The sequence below is a fragment of the Cervus canadensis genome, chromosome 13 (assembly GCF_019320065.1).
Source record: "Cervus canadensis isolate Bull #8, Minnesota chromosome 13, ASM1932006v1, whole genome shotgun sequence".
Lineage (NCBI taxonomy): Eukaryota > Metazoa > Chordata > Mammalia > Artiodactyla > Cervidae > Cervus > Cervus canadensis.
Genome location: NC_057398.1, coordinates 8,058,749 through 8,081,920, shown reverse-complemented (window position 1 = coordinate 8,081,920; position 23,172 = coordinate 8,058,749). Strand labels below are relative to the sequence as shown.

At 45.3% G+C, this 23,172-nt stretch overlaps 1 protein-coding gene across 2 annotated transcripts in view; it reads left to right on the top strand.

The window, feature by feature from the left end:
* The window catches only part of KCNH1 (potassium voltage-gated channel subfamily H member 1), a 406,132-nt gene that overhangs the window by 276,611 nt on the left and 106,349 nt on the right, over window positions 1–23,172 (top strand). For both annotated transcript variants that reach the window (XM_043486214.1, XM_043486213.1), the window contains exons 8-9: window positions 6,675–6,874; window positions 13,326–13,578. In XM_043486214.1, coding sequence (XP_043342149.1) covers window positions 6,675–6,874; window positions 13,326–13,578 — 453 coding nt within the window. The remainder of the gene's footprint in view (window positions 1–6,674; window positions 6,875–13,325; window positions 13,579–23,172) is intronic.

Here is a 23,172-nt window from a genome sequence, read left to right as displayed (position 1 = left end):
CGTCTTTCTCTGCCGCCAAAGATCCTGGGGGTTGTGCTTCCTGCTTCCTTTTCCATTGCCTTTAATGTATTGTGTCCAGCTCGGGCTTCCTAATATTTTGGGCTCATAGAACAGACTCTCAGTTTCCCTTCTCCCTTGCCTTTTGAGGAACTGTGAAGAATTTTATCCAGGTGCGAAAAGAAAGCCAACGAGAAGTTTAAAAAGTGTCCTTATTAATGCTGATCCTTCCGTCAGCGCGTCCCATGACTCCTGTCACCACCCTGCTCAGCTGCTTTTCTCACCACCGTGCTGCTCTCTCCTCTTTTCCTTTTCTTGTCACTTTGATCTGCTGGAGGAAAGTTAACAAAAGAAGAAAGAGAGAAAAGTGTAAGAAGTAACCCAAGAAAAATTTCTTAAAACGAAGGGCATAAATTCTTGGGTTGAAAGGGCTTATTGAAAGCCTAGCACAATGGATGGAAACTGAACCACAGCAAATGGTATATCTTTATGCATATTTAGAACACTGTAAAAAATGAATTTCTAGAGAGGAGAAAGAAAACAGTTTCAATATGAAAGATTAAGGGTCTGAATACTTTTGATGTCTCAACAGCAAGACAATGGGGAAATGTTCCCCAAATTCTGGGAGAAATTATTTCTAATCTAGAATTCTACACCCAGACAAGCTATTAACTGAGGATGAGTCAACATATTAGGTCTCGAAGGTTTTGCTCCCTTATCGCCCTTCTCAGAAAGCGATGAGAGGATGTCAACAAAAAGGAGTAAGCCAAACAGCAGAAGACATGAGATGCAAAAATCAAAGGCTCAGACTCGAATAGGTGGAGTGACTTCCCGGGTGGACACATCCACACAGCAGGCAATGGAACAGTTCAGAAGCTCCAGGGAGGACTTCCTTGAGGAAATGAAGTGGAAAGATGAACTAATGTGTTTTAATATATTAAGAAGAGACTTATTTAGCTGTGAGAGAGTTTGGAGTTAAATTAGTGACAAGTAAGCTAAGCAAATGAAAAGACGAAGTCTATTATTGGCAAATATTGCAGGAAAGGAAAATTAACCACTGTCATCACATGAAATGTAACCACAAAACTTAATCTGTGACTAGCATTCATCTCATTATAAACAGATAATTGTCTAACCAAAATGATGGTATAATATTTTGGGAGGGTGGGACAATGGGAAAATGTATTGGGTTTGAGTACGAGATTGGAAGTAAGGGAAGGGGAAATGAGTGGAAGCTAAATTCTCTGAGGTGCGTGGATAACACCTGAATCTGAAGTATCGGGACATAGAGACCTGAGTATGATATTCAAATACAGAGATCAGTAGTGAAGCAATCAGCTACTTGAAAGTGGGTGCTTCTGCAGAAGAGGAGATAGGGTGAAAAGGAAGAAGGCCAAGCAGACTAAAGATTTTATGAAATCTTAGCCACTTAACTCTTTAAACAGTGTGTACGTATAATGTATACAAAAAGAATTACTAAACTTTCTAAAGAGAAATGAAAACTTTTAATGCCCTTCCTCCCAAATTCCATGCAGAGATTTCTAATTAAGGGTCAGAGAATACTGTCTTATTTTTCTCTGGGTGGGACACAGAGCTTTGGTGTGATAGAATGTTAACTCTTTTTTTTTTTAACCTGCTCTTATCCAAATCTACATTTTGGGTTGGGGTTGGGAAAGGCCCTCTTACTTCTTTCCCATCTTGGGAGGACACAACTGATCCACTCGGAGAGTCATCCAGGGCACTCTCCACACTGTGGAGTTCAGCCACGACAGTGACATCACAGTCTCCCTCTCGTCCTCCCCACATCTCATTCAAACATATGTTCAAGTCATAGCTCAATTCAAGTCTTCCCTTCCAGTTGGATTTTGAGTACTTAAAGGCATAATGCCTCATGTATAGACATCAGTAAATAAAATACACACGTTCAAACCATATAACTGTTGAACCATAAAGAAGGCTGAGCACCAAAGAATTGATGCTTTTGAATTGTGGTGCTGGAGAAGACTCTTGAGAGTCCCTTGGACTGCAAGAAGATCAAACCAGTCAGTTCTAAAGGAGATCAGTCCTTATTCATTGGAAGGATTGATGCTGAAGCTCTAATACTTTGGCCACTCCTGATGTGAAGAGCCAACTCATTGGAAAAGACCCTGATACTGGGAAAGATTGAGGGCAAGAGGAAACAGGGGCGACAGAGGGTGAGACGGTTGGTTGGCATCGACTTAATGGATATGAGTTTGTGCAAACTCCAGGAGACAGTGAAGAACAAGGAAGCCTGGCATGCTTCAGTCCATGGGGTTGCAAAGAGTCAGACACAACTGAACAACAACAAACCCCACTTCACATAAAATTAGAGAAGGGACATTGAGAGAAGTATCCATTTTTAATAATAATGATATTTCATAATAGTAATAATAATTGAATAAGGTCCTCCTGCGGAGCCTTAATCTTCCATAATGCCTCAGAAGCAGGTAGTGGGCATCACTGCCTTAACTGACCAGCACATCAGTTTCTCAGACCTGCGCCTGGTTCTCAGATCATGGGCAAGAGAGCTATTCTGATTGTATTAATTTGTTGTAACTCTGTTTTTAAGCTCCAAGATTCAATTGACTTTTGGCATCCATTCTGAGAAAGGCACCTGTACTCGGCATGAATGACCTCTGGTTCACAGTGGACCATGAACCGAGCTGAGGCAGGACTGCCCTGCAAGCTCATTGAGTGAGAGTCAGACTCCCTGGGAACAAGACTGTCCTTGATCACACCCGGTGGCATTACTGGATAGGAAGAGCTGTGACACCCCTCTTGTGTTTGAGGTTATTTATGAGCTTAGAAGAGCCGGCGTCTGCATTCTTCAGGTTGGACGACTTCTGCTTTTCATCTGGCTCCTTTTGTTCAGATGGGCACCACTCCTGGCACCTGTCCAGAGCTGGCAGCATGCTTTCCCATCCTCATTTACAATTCTTGTTGGATAGATTTATGTCTTCAGTTTTCTGGGCAGCTGTGTCCAATGCTGCCAGACAGATTTAACTGAAGATTTCCTTCCCTTCCCTCTACATCTCTGCCTTTCTTTTATTTTCCCTCCCTTAGTCTGTCAACCCGAGTAAGATTATTCAAAAGAAATGATTGGGGTGTGTCTGTACAATGTGTTATATTCATCAGCAGAGAGGAATGAACTGTTGATACACGCAACAGTGTGGATGGACCTGAGGGGCATTTTACTCAGTGAAAAAAGCCGGTCTCAAAAGCTCACATACTGTCTGATCCTGTTTCTATGATGTTCTTGAAATGATGTAATTATCAAAAGGGAGAAGAGATTAGTGGTTGCTGGGGGAGTGAGTATAAAGGGGTAGCAAAAGGGAGATGGCTGTGGTGATGGAAGAGTTCTGTATTTTGAACGTGGAACTCAGTACACAGGAATGTACACATATGATAAAATGATGCAGAACTATAGCTATACTTTATAACAATGTAAATCATTCAGTTTTTCTATTACCCTCCAGTTGTATAAGCTGTAACCAGCGAGGAAATTAGGTGAAGGGTACACACAGATCTCACTATACTGTCTTTACAGCTTTCTGTGAATTTATATTTATTTTTAAGGTAACACTTCTTTTCTTAATAAAACAAATTATTGATACATGCAACAACATGGATCAATCTCAGACTAATTATGCTGAATGAAATAAGCCAGGCAAAAAAGGAGACAGAAGAAAATACAGACATCAAAACTAAATTAAAAATTAGACAACATCAAAACTAAAACCTTTAATGCTGTGAACCATACCATCAAGAAAGTGAAGAGACAACCCACGTGATATAAGAAAGTATTTGCAAATCATATCTGATAAAGGATTTATATCTAGAATAGATTAATAACTTATAACTCAGTAATAATAAGACAAGTCCGGTTGAAAAATGGGCACAGGATTTGAGTGGACATTCTCTGAAGAAGACCTGCCAATGGTCATTAAGCACATGAAAAGACGTTTAACATCATCAGTCATGTGAGAAATGCAAACCAAAGCTTCAGAGAGAGAGCAGTTTAGGCCCACTAGGATGGCAATAATCAAAAAGACAGGTGATAACAAGTGTTGATAAGGATATGGAGATATGTGGAACCCACAAACACCACTAGTGGAAATGTAAAATGGTGCAGCTGTTTTGGAAAATAGTTTGGCAGTGGTTCAAACTGTTAAACGTAATTACCATATGACACAGTAATTTTACTCCAAAATAATTGAGAACATGTTTATACAAAAGCTTGCACACAAGTGTTCATAGCAGCATTATTTATCAGTAGAAAGGCCCCAATGCCTATGAACTGATGAATGGATAAATGAAATATGGAATATCCATCCCATAGAACATTAGTCAACAATAAAAAGAAATGAAGGACTGATATGTGCTGCAACATGGATGAACCTTGAAGACATTTTTTCTAAAAGAAGATAGTTACAGGAGGCCACATATATTATTTAATTTGTATGAGATGTCCGGAATAGGCAAATCTGTAGGGACAGAAAGTAGATTTTCAGTTGCCTAGGGCTAGGGGATTAGGGAGGAAATGAGGAGTGACTAGTAATGGGAACAGTTTTTCCTTTGGCGAAGCATGAAAATATTCTAAACTAAACTTAGATGGTGGTAATGATTGCATGGCTCTAGCGATGTACTGAAAGCCGTTGAGCTGTACACTTTAAGTGGAGGTGTTGGATGGTGTTTAAAGAGAGCATATACAATGCAATTCCATTTATATAAAATATTTGAAAATGCAAGCTAGTCTACAGAAAGCGCCAGCAGTTTCTTGGGGATAGAAGGGCTGGGGGATTATAAGTGGACATGACCAAATTTTTAGGGGTGATGAATATGTTACTGTCTTGATTGTGCTAATTGTTTCATGGGTGTATATGTGTCAGCACTCACCAAGTTGTATACTTCAACATGTACAGTTTATTGTATTTCAGTCACTCCTTTTTTTAAATAAGCCATAGCAAAAACATATGTAATTCACTAATGTGACAAACACATTTGTTGGGCACTAGTGTAGCACTAGCTCCCAGGGTTTAATGGCAAGGAAAAGCTGAGTCCAGCCTGCAGGACTACCCTATAAAGGCACAGGCAAGCAAGAATACGATTGCAAAATGGTATGTACAACACGAGCTCTACAGAAATACAGAACCTCTGACTTGGGATTTTTTCGGCTTTACAATGGTGCAAAATCAATATGCCTTCAGAAACTGTACTTCCAACTTTGAATTTTGATCTTTTCCTGGGCTAGTGATGTACAGAGTGATTCTCTCGTGATGCTAGGCAAGTGGCAGGGAGCTGCAGCTCCTAGTCGGCCATGCGATCATAAAGGGAAACAACCATCTTGTTTTTCACTTTCAGTATAATATTTAATAAGCTACATAGGATATTTCACACTTTATTATAAAATAGACTTTGTGTTACATTGCCCAACTGTAAGCTAATGTGTGTGTTCTGAGCATGTCTAAGGTAATTAGGCTGAGCTATGATGGTCGGTAGGTTACATGTATAAGTGCATTTTTAACTTAAGATATTTCCAACTTATGATGGGTTTATCTGGATGTAATTGTATGATAAGTTGAGTTTGATTTGTATGCTTGGGGAGTTCATTGTCACCCTCATGGGGATAGACGGAGGGAAGGAGTGTTGGGGAGGCTTCCTGGAAGAGGTAGCACTTGAGCTTAGCATCCAAAGGCAGATACAGGTTACACGTAGAATGTGGGGTTTTCTGATGACATAATGGTCCTCCTCCGTGACACTTAGGTAGGGGGAGCAGCAGTAGCACGTAGAAAGTGCTTGTTACATCTCAGAGGGGACCTGACTTTATTCTGTTCATATCAAAGCCATGCTTTTCCCCCAGGAGCCCCATCAGTGTGCAGTGGAGTATTGGGTTAACACGCACCTCAGCAATAAAACAAAGATCTAACATCCTTCAGTGCTCTCAGCAGGCTTCCTATTATCTAATTGTTTGTGATTCCGTTTTTCAAGTCTGTCTTTTTGCTGTGTTGTTTGCTGTGTGAGAGCCAGGACTGAGTGACGCATTCCCCCATCTTGTCTCCGGCAGGTAGTGTAGTTGACAGACAGCACAGTTTTTAAAAAGATGATTTACTGATAGGTTTGGATTTGGGTTACCCTGGAGAAGGAAATGACAACTCACTCCAGTATTCTTGCCTGGAAAATCCCATGGATGGAGGAGTCTGGTAGGCTATAGTCCATGGAGTCACAAAGAGTCAGACACTACTGAGCAACTTCAGTCCTTGGATTTGGGCTGATACAGAGCATATAAGAACACATTCAACTGGTGGCTTCAGGCATGGCTCAAGCTTCTTGTGATAAGAAGTATATGTGAAGCAGTTCAACTGTCCTGTCGCCCGCCCACACTGCTGTCTGTATCCTGGTTCTGGCCCCAGTCATGCCAACTCCCTTCACCCTCTCTCTGCCTCCCACAGGTCTCTCCTAGTGGCCTGATATTTGGAGACGCTTTCTCTGGGTCCAACCCCAGAGTCTCCTGGGCTGAGCTTCTCCTGAGAAGGTCAGGACCGTCTGCTCTGGAACAGGCCACTCTGGCCACTGGCCCGCTTTGGGCAAGTTTGGCTTTCTTGGGTCCTATTCAGGGACCACTCATGTGTGTTTTTTTCTCTCCCTCTTGCTGCTAGCCCTCCTCTATGCCACCATCTTTGGGAACGTGACGACCATTTTCCAACAGATGTACGCCAACACCAACAGGTACCATGAGATGCTCAACAGTGTCCGGGACTTCCTGAAGCTCTACCAGGTCCCCAAGGGGCTGAGTGAGCGGGTCATGGATTACATCGTGTCCACCTGGTCCATGTCCAGAGGCATCGACACGGAGAAGGTAAGGAGGCGATGGGCTCAGGTAAACCACTCATTCCTCAGCTTTCCCAGGGATACCTGAGCCTCACCTCGGACGGATGCTTCTCACAGCTGGCTGTGCACCTGAACTCACCTGGGTGTAGTTTCAGAATCCCAGGTCCCACCTCCAGAAACTTTGATTGCTTGCCCATCAACCTTTCTGAAGGACCAGCAATTAAGAGAGATTACTTTACAAACTGGTGAGGCAGATTGTATCAGTATCTCCTGAAGAGGAAATGGACTAGCAGTCTGTCTAGGGCAGGACTTCCTTTATCAGCTGATAATGCTGGTAGGAATCGGGGCCCCCCAGGCTGAGATGACCAGTATTACTGATTTTCCTTTCACCTCAGGCCCCAATATGACACATCTCTGCTGCTAGTCCACTGTCTGTTCAAAGTTTCTGACTCAGATTTTTGATACATTGTTCATTGCGTGAATTTTGATTTTCAGACTATTGCACTACACTGTGGTTTGTTTTGGGGCTTCCCTGGTGGCTCAGACGGTTAAGAATCTGCCTGTAATGGAGGTGACCCAGGTTTGATCCCTGGGTTGGGAAGATTCCCTAGAGAAGGGCACGGCAACCCACTCCAGTATTCTTTTCTCAGAAATCCCATGGACAGAGGAGCCTGGCAGACTACAGTCCGTGGGCTGGCAGAGCTGAACGTGCCTGAGAGACTCACCCATGATTTGTTGTGATGACTGAGTGTTTAACATCTCATTGAATTTTTTGTCCAAGGCTATTGCTTTACTCTCGTCTTGGCCCTGATGGGACTCCCAGGATGTGGCCATTAAAAACGGGTTTCCAGTCATCATCCTAGACCTTTGGAATCAAAATTTTGTGAGGAGGAATGAGGTGGGATGGAGACTGGAAATCTGCATTTTGAACAAGGGTCCTGTTCATTAGACAAGTCTGAGAGATACCGACCAAAGGCTTTTACTTAATAAGCAGTTGATTTGACCAGAGCATCCCTTAGGCTCTTTTCTGATATTCCTGTGAAATGGAAATGGCAATAGATCCCTACCATTCTCCAAAAGTTGCATTATTCTAGATGCATTCCAATAAACTGAAGAAAATTTGATGCTACTGGAAAGAACAAAGATATTTGAGAATGATCATTTGTGAATGATCTCCTTTGTAATATTTTCTTTGAGCAAAGCTGTAATCCTAGGTTAGTTTTTCTCTGCTTCTTAAGTCTTTGGAATGGCTTTTCGCTCTTTAATCACCATTTCCTAAGTACTCAGGGAATTCTGATTCCTTCCTTTGTTAGAGTGAGGCAAACAGAATGATATTATTGTTGAAAAATACCTTATGACACCTTCAAAGCCAAATTCAGTGTCTTGGGAGTCTGCTGTTCACACTCCTGGTCTTTCCCCATTAGAAGGGTCCCTTGAGAGTTGAGTTTAAATGGAAGAGAGTTTAAATGGAAAAATTTAACTAAATTTAACTGATCCCAACCTCAAAGGGAGGATACTTTGATTTTGTTGAATATCTGCTGTAATAATGGTAATAACCATACCATATACCAGCTACCACATCTTAAAGTTGTATTAAGAGCAGATACTTAACTGCACTTCTGGCCCTGCATTCCTGTTTCACAACTACCCTGGAGAGGAAACTGTTCTTAGGTATTAGGACCCAGCAGCCCAGTTAACTTTGTTAATTGCCCCCGGTCACAGAGTTGAGAATGGCAAAGTCTGGATTTGAACCCAGTTTTGTCTGACTTCAAGGCTTGTGCTTTTTCCTGCTACTGCTTTTAAAAAAACAACAACTGTAAAACAGACTGGAGGGAAGGATGAGTCCAAATGGAGGTGCCCTCCTCTCTCAGATGGGCAGGCATTGGTTGGGAGGGACTTCATCTCTGGTCCCTCACCACTGGTCCCACTGCTCCTGTTTTTCTATTCTGCTGTCTCAACCCAGCCCCTGGAGGTTCTGTGGGTGCCTGGCAGCTGATGGAGCAGAAAGGAACTTGGATCGCTCACCCCTGGGCCTCCTTTTCCCAGGGGCCAGGATGCCTTTGTAAATCTGGTTGTCTGGAAAGAAGCCCTCTCCTGCCCTCACTGCAAGGCTGGGCTGGGCTGCTGCCCCTGGGAGACAACACTCATCATTTCTGCTCCTCCCTTCCCCTGCCTGCTGTCTCCCTGGAGGGCCCTGGGATTTTCCCTAGGCCCTGATCCAAAAGGAAGAGGAAGTACTGTGGCAGCTGAGGGCAGAGCCCAGCCCCACCCGGGGTGGCTGCTCTTCCTTGGCAGGCAACTGCTGGGGAGAGAGCTAGTCCCAAGGCCCTGTCTCCCCGCCGACGCCTCCATTCCAGACTGGGATGGTCAGTGATGACCGGGGCGTCTAGGGGGTGTGTGTGCAGTGGAAGGGTGGGAATGCTGGGCAAGTCTGACTTTAACAGTAATTAGCTGACGACCTTGAATCTTAGGCCATCGTGGATCCCTCTGAGTTTCAGTTTCCTTGTCTGTGACGCATGGAAACTAGATGACTTTTAAGGCTAAGGCCAACTTCTAAGACCCTTTGGACTCTGACGTCCAGAACTTCAAAAGCATCCCTCAGGCTGACCTGCTGTGATGCTGTGATGGTTACCATCAGAAATGAGAGCCCTTGTGCATTGAGCCCAGTCACAGGCGGGCATTAAACCAAGTCTTTGACACTGCAAAGCATGGAATCTTCCAAAGAATTCTAGACACAAGTTAAAACAAGAAGACTTGGGGAAAGTAGAGGTTTAGGTTCACATGACTCCAACAAGTGGAAGCCAGGAGTTCAGATCTGCTTCATCCTAAAGCCTGTTCCCGAATCCGTGCTTTATCCATCCTGCCCCCACCACCCCTTTTCCCCCAGGGAGGAGGCTCCATGAACCTCCATGATGGCATCACCTCGGGGCTTCTGAGGCCTCAGAGACCAGCAAGAATTTTCTCTGCTCAAACCAAGCAGAAGGGCAGGTAACCCAGGAAGACAGCAGGGTCTCAAGCTGATACCCTCCCTCAGAGAGGCGTTCAGGAGCCCCTGCCGGTGTAGACCCAGCGCAAGGACGATGGGGTTGCTGGTGGCTGCGAGAGTCCGTCGTTTCTCCGCTCCAGTCCCCTCTCCTCCTCACACGTGCTTTCCCGTGGTTCTGGGGACAGTGCCCACAAATAAAACAGTCTCCATGCCTCTGCCGGCAAAGCTCAGCCTGAGGGAAGGGAAGTGATTTACAGGTGAACTCACCTGGAGATCAAATCTTAGTTTCAGACCTCTGGACACAGTTTCGACATGACAGGCAAGTGTTCCCACTCCCTGGTGTTCTGCTTTGAGAGAGAGGATCCAAATTAAGTTTGCCTTTTCCCAGGAGTCTTGTTTAATGAGTCTGAAGGAGGGGAATTACTTAACGAGCACTCTGCCTAAGCACTGGCCATCTGATTTTCCCCTGCCTGGGTCAGTCCTCCAGCCCCACTCCCAGAGAGCATGCCCACTTCCTTGGCATCCTGCCGCCACCGAGCAACACAGAGGGCACCTGCGTTTATGGAGTGGCCTGCTGGGCCCATAAGGTGTTGCAAGGTGTGGATATCAGATGCACTAGTAGATACAAGTTCATTTAATCCTCATAGTGAAAGTGAAAGTTGCTCAGTCATGTCCGATTCTTTGCAACCCCATGGACTATACAATCCATGGAATTCTCCAGGCCAGCATGCTGGAGTGGGTGGCCTTTCCCTTCTTCAGGGAGTCTTCCCAACCCAGGGATCGAACCCAGGTCTACTGCATTGCAGGTGGATTCTTTGCCAACCAACTGAGCTATGAAGGAAGCCCTTAATCCTCATAAGGCAATGTTGCAAGTGAAAGTGTTAGTCATTCAGTCGTATCCGACTCTTTGAGACCCCGTGGACTATAGCCCACCAGACTCCTCTGTCCATGGAATTCTCCAGGCAAGAATACTGGAATGGGTTGCCATTCTGTTTTCCAGGGGATCCTCCTGACCCAGGAATCAAACCCAGGTCTCCTGCATTGCAGACAGATTCTTTCTAACTGAGCCACCAGGGAAGCCCAATGTTAGCAGTGTGTGTGTGGTTGTTTTTGTTTTTTTTTTCTTGTTTTTTAACAGCAGAAACAACACAGGGAGCCCAGCCTAGCTCCTCTGTGATGATCTAGAGGTGTGGGATCGGGGGAGGGGAGGGAGACTCAGTAGGGAGGGGAATGTACATGCAATCAGGCTGATTTGCATTGTTGGACAGCAGAAACTGGCTTCCCAGGGGGTGCTGGTGGTAAAGAACCGGCCTGCCAATGCAGGAGACATAAGAGGTGTGGGGTTGATCCCTGGGTGGGGAAAATCCCCTGGAGGAGGGTATGGCACCCCACTCCAGTATTCTGGCCTGGAGAATCCCATGGACAGAGGAGCCTGGCGGGCTACAGTCCATGGGGTCACAAGGAGTCAGACACGACTGAAGAGCCTTAACACACACACACATGCAGCAGAAACTAACTCAACATTGTAAAGCAATTTTCCTCCAGTTAAAAAATAAAAAAGAGGGATAAAAATAAACTGAAGCATAGAGCAGTGAAGGTGCTTGGAGAGGAAGGAACTGAGATTCCACCTGGTGGGACCCCCCTTTCCAGTGCAGAGCTTAGGGCCATGCAGAGCGGGTGGAGGCAGCAGAGCCGTCCCGGACAAGGTGAGATTTAGGTTGGGTTTGAAAGAGGCTGAGGAACTTCCAGATATAGAGGTGAGCTCCTGCTGCACAGGCAGATGGTTTGTGCTGAGGTGGAGAAGCAAGGGTAGGGAGGTAACCAGCACCACCAGGTCTTCACTGAGCACATTTGATTTTATGCCCCAAGTTTTGTTCACAGGGAGAAAGGTTATTTTAGGAACACTCCTGCTCTCTCTGGAAAAGTCCACTTGGAGGTATACTCTTGTGTTACTTCATGCTTGCTACGTAAGGGGGCCATGAATGGTTTCTTGCAAAAATTTAGTCCAGAGAAATATTTCTCCCTGTAGGAAAGACTGAGAAATTTTTATTTCTTTGGGAGGTAAGACCCACATGGCCTCTTACAATTCCCAGTTTGCCTTGAGTTCCTAGAGAGCCAAAGTGCAAGCCCGTTTGTTTTGGGCAGGTGTATCATATAGGAAGTGCTTTGTATCTAAACTGGGCTCTGGAGTGAGACTGCCTACTCAGAGAGTCCAGCTCTGCCATTTCCCGGTTGTGCAACTTCAGGCAAGTTACTGATCATCCCCGTGCCTTGGTTTCCTCATCTGTAAAATGGTACCGTAATAGCACTTACACCAGAGAGTTTATGTGAGCATTCAATTAGCTGGTGCACATAAGACTTGAAAACATAAAATCGCACCTCTCCTGACTTTCCCTCTGCTTTCCTTCTGTATCGTTCTCCTCAGCACTTACTGCTGAATTTTACTCATTTTGCTTTTTATTTGTCCCCTCCCCCTAGTAAGTCACACAAAGGCAGGGCATTCTGTTCTGCCTACATCCTCAGAGCCTGGAATGATCCCTGGCATACTCTAAGGTGTTCAGTAGCCAAGTATGAAATGAATGAATGACTCCAAAGTGCTTAGCAATGCCTGGCACGTAGGAAGTGCTCAGTAAATATCACTTCATATCTCTCTTCAAATCAATCCACCTTCAGTCCATCAGCAGACCATGTCAGCTGTATCTTCAAAATATGTTCGGGATTTGATTACTTCTCCCTGGCTCCCCTGGAAACATCCCAGTCCCAGTCCCCCCACCCCCCTGCCCCGCTCGTGGAGGCCTGCAGGAGTGGGCTAACCCAACTCCTGGGCTCCTCTCCTGCCATCCGACAGTCAGGGCCCACTAACCCCACCCTGGAGCTGCAACGATCCTCTTAAAACATAGAGGATCCCTGTCCCTCCTCTGCTCAGAGTCTCCCAATGTGTCCCCATCCCACTCAGAATCAAAATCAATGACAAAACCCACTGAAAAAATAAATTAATTAATTTAAAAAAAAAAAAAAGAATCAAAATCAAGGTCTTTTCAAAATGTAAGTCTCCACATCCTCTCAAGCTTGTCATCCTCCTGAACCCCCCCTCCAACCCCCAACTTTCCCCTCGTCCACATGGGCTGTTGCTCAGGTCCTCTCACAGCCTTTGTGACTGCTGGAACGTTCTTTCATAGGGCTCCCTCTGACATGTCATGCAGATGTCACCGTATCTGTCACCTCCTAAGGGAGGCCTTCCTGGATTTTCTTGTCAAAAGGGTCTCACATACTCCCAGCCCCTTGACTCTCGAGTCCCTGACCTGAGCATTTAGCACAGATTTGGGGGCCCCTGTCTCTCTCCCACGGGGACCGTGGCTGTCTTGTCCGCTGGTACCTTGAAGGGTGTGGTCTAGTCCAGTGGGTGTCGCTTCGGCCCCTGGGGAGCTGAGAGGGCAGCGAGCTGGAGGCCGCAGCAAGGATGCTGATGCCTTTCCTCCCTGTGCCCGGCCAGGTCCTGCAGATCTGCCCCAAGGACATGAGAGCGGACATCTGCGTGCACCTGAACCGCAAGGTGTTCAAGGAGCACCCGGCCTTCCGGCTGGCCAGCGACGGCTGCTTGCGGGCGCTGGCCATGGAGTTCCAGACGGTGCACTGCGCCCCCGGGGACCTCATCTACCACGCGGGGGAGAGCGTCGACAGCCTGTGCTTCGTGGTCTCGGGCTCCCTGGAGGTGATCCAGGATGACGAGGTGGTGGCCATTCTAGGTAGGTACCGCCTTTGCTGGGTGGAGGCCTCCTGGTGGTGCCTGGCTTGGCTTCGCTGCCGCCTTCAACCAGAGATGGCTTCACAGGGCTGGCCCAGTGGTCAGCATCCCGGCATCTATCCAACAAACACATGTCTGAGTGCCTGTCTTGTGTCAGGCGATGTCTGAAGCACTCGGGATCCTTCAGTGACAAAAATGGATTTTTTCGTCCTCTAGGAGCTCTGCTGGGGGAGGTGAACAATAAGCAGACGTTTGAATATAGTGGCAGGGACACCTGCCCAGGATTCAAGAACTGGGGGGTGGCTTCCTGGAAGAAATGACACCTAAGTTGAAACCTAAAAATTGAGCACGAGTTAGCACAGAAAAGAGAAGGGACACAGGAGTATTCTCAGCAGAGGGGAAGGCATGTGTGAAATCACTGCAGAGGGAGAGAGCAAGCACAATTCATCTGTACAACTGTCAGCACTCAGGACGGCTTGGAACACACACAGCAAGGAGGGGCGTGGTGAGAGGTGAGGTCAGGAAGGGAGCTGAGCCCTAGGCAGACTGTGTCAGGCTCTGGAAGCCAGATTAAGGACTGGGATGTTATACTGAGGAGCTGTGAAGGGCTTCAAGCGAGGGAGAGGCATGATCAGATCTGCACTTTAGAAAGATGACTGTAGTTGCCGAGTTAATTGAAGAGGGAAGGCGGGGGGTAGAGAGATGAGACTGGAGACTTTTTATCTAGGGGCAAACTAGTGGTGTTCTGGACTGTTTCTTGTGCTGGGTAGATGCAGAGGAGCAAATGGGGCTGACATGTTTAAGACACAGAATCAACAGCACCTGATGATGGGTTGGCTGTGGGCAGAAGGAAGTCAATGAATGAGGACCGCAGGATCTGTTGGGGAGCTGGTGTGCCATGCACTGTGATAGGGAGTTGGGGGGAGTGGAGCAGGAACATGCGGGAACGTGTGGGTATTTGGTACTTGAGCATCCATGGCCTTGGAAAGATTCATCCGGTTGCCGTTGGCAGCTGCAGAACACCTCTTTAGTGGGGGCATGTTTATCTCACCGAGGGGGCAAGCCATCATAATAATACCCATCATTTATGGTCATCTCTTCTGCACCAGGCATCTCACATACAGATTCTCAGTTCATCTTTACAATAACCCTATAAAGTGATCTTATTATCAGATGTGTAGGTGAGACAGTGAAAGCTCAGAGAGGTTAGGGAAGTTTCCTAGGACCTCAGGGTTGATGAGGTCCATGGAGTCAGCGTCTTGGAGTGCCTCAGACTCTAGAACCTCGGCTCTGATCTGTTGAGCAACGCTGCAGTCCTAATGATAACATGTGTAGTTTGCTGGCTCATTCAGTTTGCCAGACACTGCTACACATTGTGGACTTCTTTTTTTTTTTTTTTCTTTAATATTTGGAGGTACTTTCTTAGGAAACTGAGACAGGGAGAGATTGTTGCACTGAATTAGAATTAAGATTCAAACTAAGTATCCAGACATAGATAGTACTTTTTGTAAAGCCTGAACTTTGTTTCTGCTTGGTTTGGGAGTATATGATATGCAGCCTCTTTTCTCCCCTGGCTCTGAGCCAACTTGCCCTGAAAGTGATACATTCCACTCAGGGAGAATCCCAGGGTCGGGGGAGCCTGGTGGGCTGCCGTCTATGGGGTCTCACAGAGTCAGACACCACTGAAGCGACACAGCAGCAGCAGCAGGGTAACCCAAAGATGCTCAGTATTCCTTCAGCACACGCTGGCAGATGGTGGGAGGGAGACTGAGACAGAGATTCAGCACCAGATGGAGGCTGAAACTTCGTTCAAGTAAGTTTTGGATTGCTAGCACCCACTGAACTCCGCAGAGTTGCTCTGTCCCTTACCTTCCTCATCCACAGAGATGTCAGATTTGATTGTGCATAACGGACAGCACACACAAAGGGTTAAACCATCGCTTTAGTATCGCTGCAGGGAAGACATTTATCTCTACCTGTAATACTAATCAGTGTCCCCAGTAAAGAGGACTTTCCTTCAGTGAGAACTCTGTGGACGTTTGCCTGGCTAAGAAGGGTAACTAGTCACTAGTGGGCTCTCTCTTGAATTTGAATTTGAGTTGATCATTTGGTGTAGGGTGTCTTTCACCCATTTCCCTCCCTGATAACTTCCCATATGCCTTTCCAAGGAGTGTAGCCTCAGACCAGTACAGTCTTCTTATATACTCCTACTCAGGGATTCCTTATAAACCCCCACCTGCACCCAGAGCTAAACCGCTGCACTATTAGGGGTTGGATTTGGCCACCCTAGGCATGGAGGTAGGAAGAGCTGCAAAGGGTGAGGGAGGCAAATGATTGCTTCCCAGCTCCGTCTCATTTCCCCTCAGCCGGGGCCTCTTGTGGGGAAGCAACCAGAGCTTGGGCTTCCCAGATGGCACGGGGGTAAAGAATCTACCTGCCAATGCAGGAGACATGAGAGATGTGGATTCAATCCCCGGGTTGGGAAGATCCCCTGGAGTGGGAAATGGCAACCCACCCCAGTATTCTTGCCTGAAGCATCCCATGGACAGAGGAGCCTGGTAGGCTACAGTCCATGAGGCTGCAAAAAGTCGGACACAGCTGAGCATACACACACAACCAGATCTTGGTTCATTGTGGACTTCCTTGGTCAACTGACTGCTTCTCCAAGGCCAGCCCTCTGCCTTGGGCCCTCCTGGGCATCCTGCCAGCTCCAGCCAGCAATATGGATAGGACCTCTGAAATAGCTCAGCAGCTTCAGATTCAACATGGTTGTTGCCCTCAGGCTATCCAGATTGGAAAAAGCAGGTATTTTCAGGAGCTAGACTGAGTCCAAAGAGTAGGTCCTAGCTTGACCTCCTAAAGAATCTTTGACATTTCAAGAAGCTCTTATTCTATAAAAGGATGGTACAAGTCCTTTGTGTGAACTCAACCTCTGGGCCGAGAGATACGAGAGACCAAGCAGTTTTCTCCTTGGAAACTTCAGAGTTTTGTTGTTGTTGTTGTTTTTCTCAAATTAGAATATCTTAAGCTCTATGGATGGAAATCAGTTTATTCTTGTGAAGAGGGTTTGGCATCCAGTAGATATTAGAACTAGAGCTTTATGGTCCTTTGATGCCTTTCACTTTAGTCCACCTGAAATTTACTGAGTCAGCTGTCATAGAGGTGGGGATGAAGCAGTGGAACAGATGTGAGTCCAGCCTTCAAGGAGCTGCTGCTTGTGGTGGAGATGGATATTATTAAAAAGACACCAGTCATACGGCTTGATAACAGTTACCATAGAGAGAATACAGGTGCTTCTTGGAGGTTATGGGACATGTAACTATTGAGAAAGTACTGTGTAACCAGTGCGCCAATGAGAATAGCCAAGGAATCCTTAGTTACCATAAAGCAGGAGGCTTTCAGAAAAAACCCAGAACTCATCCATCTCATTCCTTTGGTCTCTGGCCTCTTGTTATCAGTTCTTTCATTTACACTCTGCTAATTTGCTTCCTCCTTCCAGTTCTGATATTCCACCCCCATTCTCTGTTTAATTTTAGCACAGACTCCAAGAACAAGGAAAAGGGTCAGGATTCAACTGAATGTGTTTAGTATGTGTTAAAAATAAAACCCTCTCTAATAGAAGTTTTCTAGAAGAGTGTTTTTCAAGCTTTCTTGATTGCAACTCAATGTATATTGTATTGTGAACTGATATACCCATGTGCACATGCACAATTATACATAAACCCAGTGCTTAATCCTGCTATGTGAAATGCAACCTTGTATTTTCTACTAGATTCTATTCTCTTTCTTTTAGGAAGAAATTGACGGTCATGACCCACTCAATTGCTGTCTTGACCTGCTTTCAGCCTGCAGTTTAAAAACATGGTCCTACAGACATAGACCGCATCTCTCTTGGATTGAAAACCATGCTGTTCCCCAAGGACAGAGAATATACTAGATGATCTCTTGTGTTCTCCTTTCCCTGTGAGGTTCTCTGCCTGATTTTTGAGATGATATCCTCCTAATCTCCTTTTGGAATTCTCTTAGAAATCACTTCATGGCTTCTCCAATTTAGTTTCTTGGCTCTTTGAAATAAATTCAAGTCTTTAGCCTGTGTGTTTTATTCATTAGATTTTTAAAGTAATCTTCTTTTAAGTTTTTCTTAGATACCAGAGTAAAAAGTACTCATGTCGTCCCTGCCCAAGTGGCACTCTTAGCATCTGCAAGTAAGTTGTCATCTCAGTTCTGTGTTACTTGACCAACATAAGTGAGTGATGTGCTTTCATCAAGGGCTAAGCTTGAGTGTGATCCATCTCTCTGTTTCCATCTTATATGTGAAATATTTAAATGTTTCTGTTTCACTGTGATTTAGCATCTCTGTAGTAACTTTTATGGGGTTTGCATTTTAGTACTTAATTTATATCTTAGTCATGGATCATCTCATGTCCTCCCTTTTTGTTGTGTTTTGGTTCCTTGTATTGGGCAAGACACACATCTGGTTGCCAGGCTACACTGAGTAGTGGAAAGAGCCCTGGACGTGAAACTGGAGATTTCCCTGTAGCCCTGGTCCTTCACTAACCCCCTGCAGGAGCTGCCACCAAGTGGCTGAGTCTCCAGGCCTCCTGTGGTCTGCTGAGTCCATCACTTTGCATCAACTGCGTGTTTACCCCTCTGTCACCTGTCAGCTGAGTCCTTTGGTTTTAGATGTCTGGCATGGCCCGGCACATGGAAGGCACTGGGGACCATTTGCTGAACTGAACTGAATTGGCAGGCAGGACTATGAAGGGCCCTATGGTTCAGAATAAGGATCTGGACTTTATCTTGGAGGGATAAGGGGCCCATAGAGCGTTTTAAACATGGGAGAGATGTGAAGATTTGGTTTCCACAAGTACAGAGACATGGAGGCCAGTCAGGAGGCTCAGGTGAGAAATCACGAGGACCTGAGTAAGGTGATGGAAAGGAGATGGGGAAGAAGTGCCAGAAAAAACAGGATGGGGAGGACCTCTAGGAGGTGGGAGGTGAGGAGAGAGAACAGTTTCCAGCAGCAACTGGACAAGCAATAGAGTTAGAGGGGCCGAGGGAGGAAAGATGATGCGTCATTCTGTTGCATCCAGTGTCTTTTTGGAATGGATCTAGATGTGGCTCTCAACTAGAGCAGGCACTTCTGACTTGTGGACGGGCCAGAGTCTGCCTAAGGAAGGGAGCAGCCAGGGGGAGGTTGACGGGCAGGCCCTGGCACAAGTAGTCTGGGTAAACCTTCTCCTTGCAGTTCTGTCATTATTGAACTAGGATTGACATGGACATTCTCCTTAAATGTATGCATAAAGTTGTAATTGCTTGTTCACAGGTGAAATCTTTTTTTTTTCCTTTTTCTTAATAAAATACTCCCTTCTCACAGTTCCCAATTTGGAAAGTACTTTCATCTTTGCTTAGAGGGTTAGTTTCTTTGGGTCCGTTAACCTGGATGAACATTAATGTAATATGTATTTATTTAGCAGCTATCACAGCCTAATTTGGTGTTTGTCTCTTTGGGATGGGTAGGGGGTAGGTAGAAAAAAGTCCTTATTGTGGATAAATGTTCTATCCCCTTTGGGAAGAAAAACGCATGATTAGTAACAAGTGACACAGTACTTCTTTCTCTAGACTTCCTCGTGTGAACAGGCAAATGTTTGTGGAAGAGATAGAAACTGACCTGGGCTTAGAAGGATCCTCAAGAGTCTCTAGGGTCATTAGAGGTAGGAACCCTGTGGGATATTCAGGGACCAGTGTGAGTAGACAGAGAAGACATCCCGTGCGGGGCAGTGGTTCTCTGCTTTAGTGAACGGACGTCTCAGTTGGAAAGCTTGATCATAATGCAGATCCCCGGGCCCTCCCTGCAGATTCTGATTCTGCAGCTTCAGGGTGGAGCCTTGGCATCTGTACTGTTAACAAGCACCCCCTCCCCACCCCACTTCCGTGGAGTGGTGGACGGAGGACTGTACTTGAGAAACTGCTGTAGGCAGTCACTACTTGATATTCTTTCTTTGTGGAATGGGCTGAAGAAATGAACATGGGGAAGATGGTAAGGCAGAGAAGCACCAGAGAGGGGATTTTACATTGCAGTAGCCAAAACCACCTGAAATTGCCTATTTTCAACTGTTTCTGACCTGCCAAAATGATGGTATAAGCTTACTCATGATCTGTGTACAAGGACATGAAGGCTGAGCCTAGGGTGGTGGCCTTGTGAAGGTGGAGCCGGGATTTGGACATGTGAGGTAGGGTATCACAGATGGAGAGAACCGTGTGAGAGGCCGAGGAACGGAGAGTATAGGGTGATCTGTAACCGGGAGGCCAGCACTTGCCCTGGTCCTGAGAGGCAGCAGAGGGACGTGGGCTGGAGAGGCGGGTGTGGGCTAGCCTGCTGGTGGTTCTAAATGTGAGTCTGAGGGACTAGGCAGTGGGAAACCGCCAAGGGATGGGTAGAGTGCAATACCATTAAAGCTGTGATTTGCAAAAATTAATGAATTTGACATAGAGACAAGGAGGTTATTCAGTGACTTACGTACAGCTTATAGTATGGATGAAAGGTGTTAAGGTGTGGGCAGGAAAAACTGAGACAGGATTTGGGCTGCCGAATAAAACATGGACATCCAGTTAAATTTGAATTTCATATAAACAAAGAATAATTTTTAGCTTAAATATTTCCTAAATATTGAGTGGGCCATATATATATATTTGCTAAAAATGTATCCATTTATCTGAAATTCAGATTTAACTGGGTATCCTGTATTTGCTGAATTTGGCATGCAAGGGGCAGGTGGCTGAGACCTTCTGGGAGGAGAGTCTGAAGGACTGTAAATGAGAGGATGTGGGGAGGTGAGAGAGGTGACTGATGTCCAGGTGGGTGGGGAGATGCAGGCACCAGCAACAGACGTAGGCAATCAGGAGGAAGCGGTGGTGAGAGGGAAAGTGACGAGCTTGGTTTTGACTTGTTGCATTTAAAGGGCAGTTGGGTATCCAAGTGGAGTGTTGCACAGCTGTTCAGGAAGGCGCCTCTGGAACTGGGAAAAGAATCCAGGGCTCAAGACAGATTTAGGATTCAGAGGAAGGAATAGGAAGTCAAGGGGGAAATAGGTGAAGAGGGAATATATGGATGCTTATCTGAATGACCAAGTATTTCAAAGCGTTTTAAAAGAAATGAGACTGTAGTCATTCAAAATGCTCACCGGGAATTTTAAATGATATTAGAAGCTCCTATGATAAGTAAAGTAATAAAATACACTTTTTAAATGTAATGTGACCTCAGCTATGTGGGAAGAAACATTCATAGATAAAAGTCCACCAACAGCTTCATCAGCATGTTATAGTTGATGACTTTGGTTTTGAGGTGGCAGGGGATTTCATTTTCTTTTTTATATTTGTCTTTCAAACCTTCTTTAAAAGAATGTATGCTACTTTCAAAATCAGGAAAATTTTTTTAAAAATTTTAAGTAAATCTTGAGAAAGCTTTGCTCCAAGTTTCACATATCCTTTCGGTTATTAGGATGCAATCTGAAAAAAACATTTTATTTTTCAAAAGAAATCTTGACAGCATTTCTTTTGTTATCTCCTGATCCAATCAGGAAAAAATAGCATTAATCTTAGTAGGTCCTCCTAACCCCTCCTTCAAACAGTTCTTGGAAAATGACTAGACAATGAAGGTAGACAGGCTTATCTAACAAAAGTTGAAAAAGCAGCAATAACTTTGTGTAAATCCTAGTTATGTTAGAGGCAGAGAAGCTAAATCCTTTAGAGACGTTTCCCAAGATCCTTCTGAGGGGTTGAGGGGAGCCCCCCCACTTCCTGCACCATCGTCTCTGGAATGTTCCTCCACGTCCCCCGGGAACTTGCTGAGTGGCTGCGTGACCACTGCTGTTGTGAACCATATAATAATACCTCTTGATCGTGCTCAGCACAGAGGGAGGAAGCTTTGTTTAAGTGTCTCTCTAAACACTTCAGCCAACATTAATATGCATATAGCTGTTCCATCAGCCGAATCAATTACATTAAATCCGCACTCCTAGCCAGGAGCCGTAGCGTGAACAGAACTTCAGAAATGCAGAACCATTTGTATCCGGTAATGCATGCATTGAGTGAGGATGGGGAGGACGACCAGGTTCTTGCTTCTAATGCTGTTTTTGCTTAAGCAGTTTAGAAGATTGGTTTGTAGTCCCTGTAGTCCCAGTGAAGACGCTGATAGTTAGGAGAGTTAATAGAGCTTCCTAAAGGAAATTCTCGTAACTGTAGAGCCCAGACAGAGAGGACTGGTTAAAAAAAATTATGGTAAATCAAGGGCAGTTATTATGATGATGATATGAGAAGTTTGTTGGAATGCAAAATGTTTCAAATATCATGTTAACTGGGCGGGGGAGGGGCAGAAAAACAGAATATATACGTATGTATGCAGTAACCTTAACTTACATAAAAATGCATGTGAGTGGAAGAAAGATGGAACATGTACCAAAATGTCGACTGAAGCTTTCTGCATGCTTGTCTATTGGCTAAAAGCATAGTGAAAGTGAAGTCGCTCAGTCGTGTCTGACTCTTTGCGACCCCATGGACTGGCCAAAAGCACAGAGCCCATATTTTCTATTTTTCAATATATTTCAGTTATTTTCTACAATGCATACATATTGTATAAACAAAAGGAGGAAAATCAAGTCAATTTTGAATTGTTATCTATAGCAATCTTAGAAAATCATCACCTGTTTTCAGTGGAAGATTTGTGATCTGTTGACTTAGTGGAGAGACATTCGGCTAATTTAATTTTATCTAATTGCAGTTGTGAAGAGCAGAAGGAGAACAGTCGTGATGTTTCCCAGCCATTGGTTTAATGTGACCGTTTATGTGTGGTGCCCCCTTCAGAGAGCGATGCCAATGTTGTTTGCGAGAACTAAGTAGAGTCTCCACCAGGAAGGCTGGTGACCCATATTTGGATGAGATTTTAATTCCTTTAAGGAGAGCAGTTGTATCATAGGGTAATTTCTAACATCCATCATTTTTATTTCTTCTTTTTAGATCTGTCCATAAATTTTCAGCTCAGCATTAAGCTGGATCAGAGTGAATTATGGGTGTGTTTCTGAGCAGGTCAGCAAATTCCTTCTAGAGTCAGGCTGACAGTGTAGCCACCTGAGGACACTTGGACCGGGGACCAGTCCTGTCCTCAAAGTCATCCATCCCAGGGCATTTCAGATCAGTCTTTCAGATCCTGGCCCACTGTATATCATTCCACTCAGATGCGTTTTTTCATATATTGATTTGTTCATTCCATAAACAGGCCAGCTTTAGTGCTTAAGTCTCACCAGGAAAACAGACAAGTGAATATGCAGTTTCACTTCTGTTATTTAGTAGAATGCCAAGAGTTATAATAGGACAAAGAACAGGATGCTGTGGGAGCTTATAAGACAGGCATCTAGTTCAGCCCAGGCAGGAGAAATCAAGGAAGGCTTCCTGATAGAGGTGGCATCTGAACTGAGATTTCCATGATAAACTGAATTCCACTAGGTGCAGCGGAGAAGTGGGTAGGGGACCAGGAGAGGAGATTTAAAAGAGAGTGTTCCCTGGCAGAAGGGCAGCATCCACAAAGACTTTAAAGGAA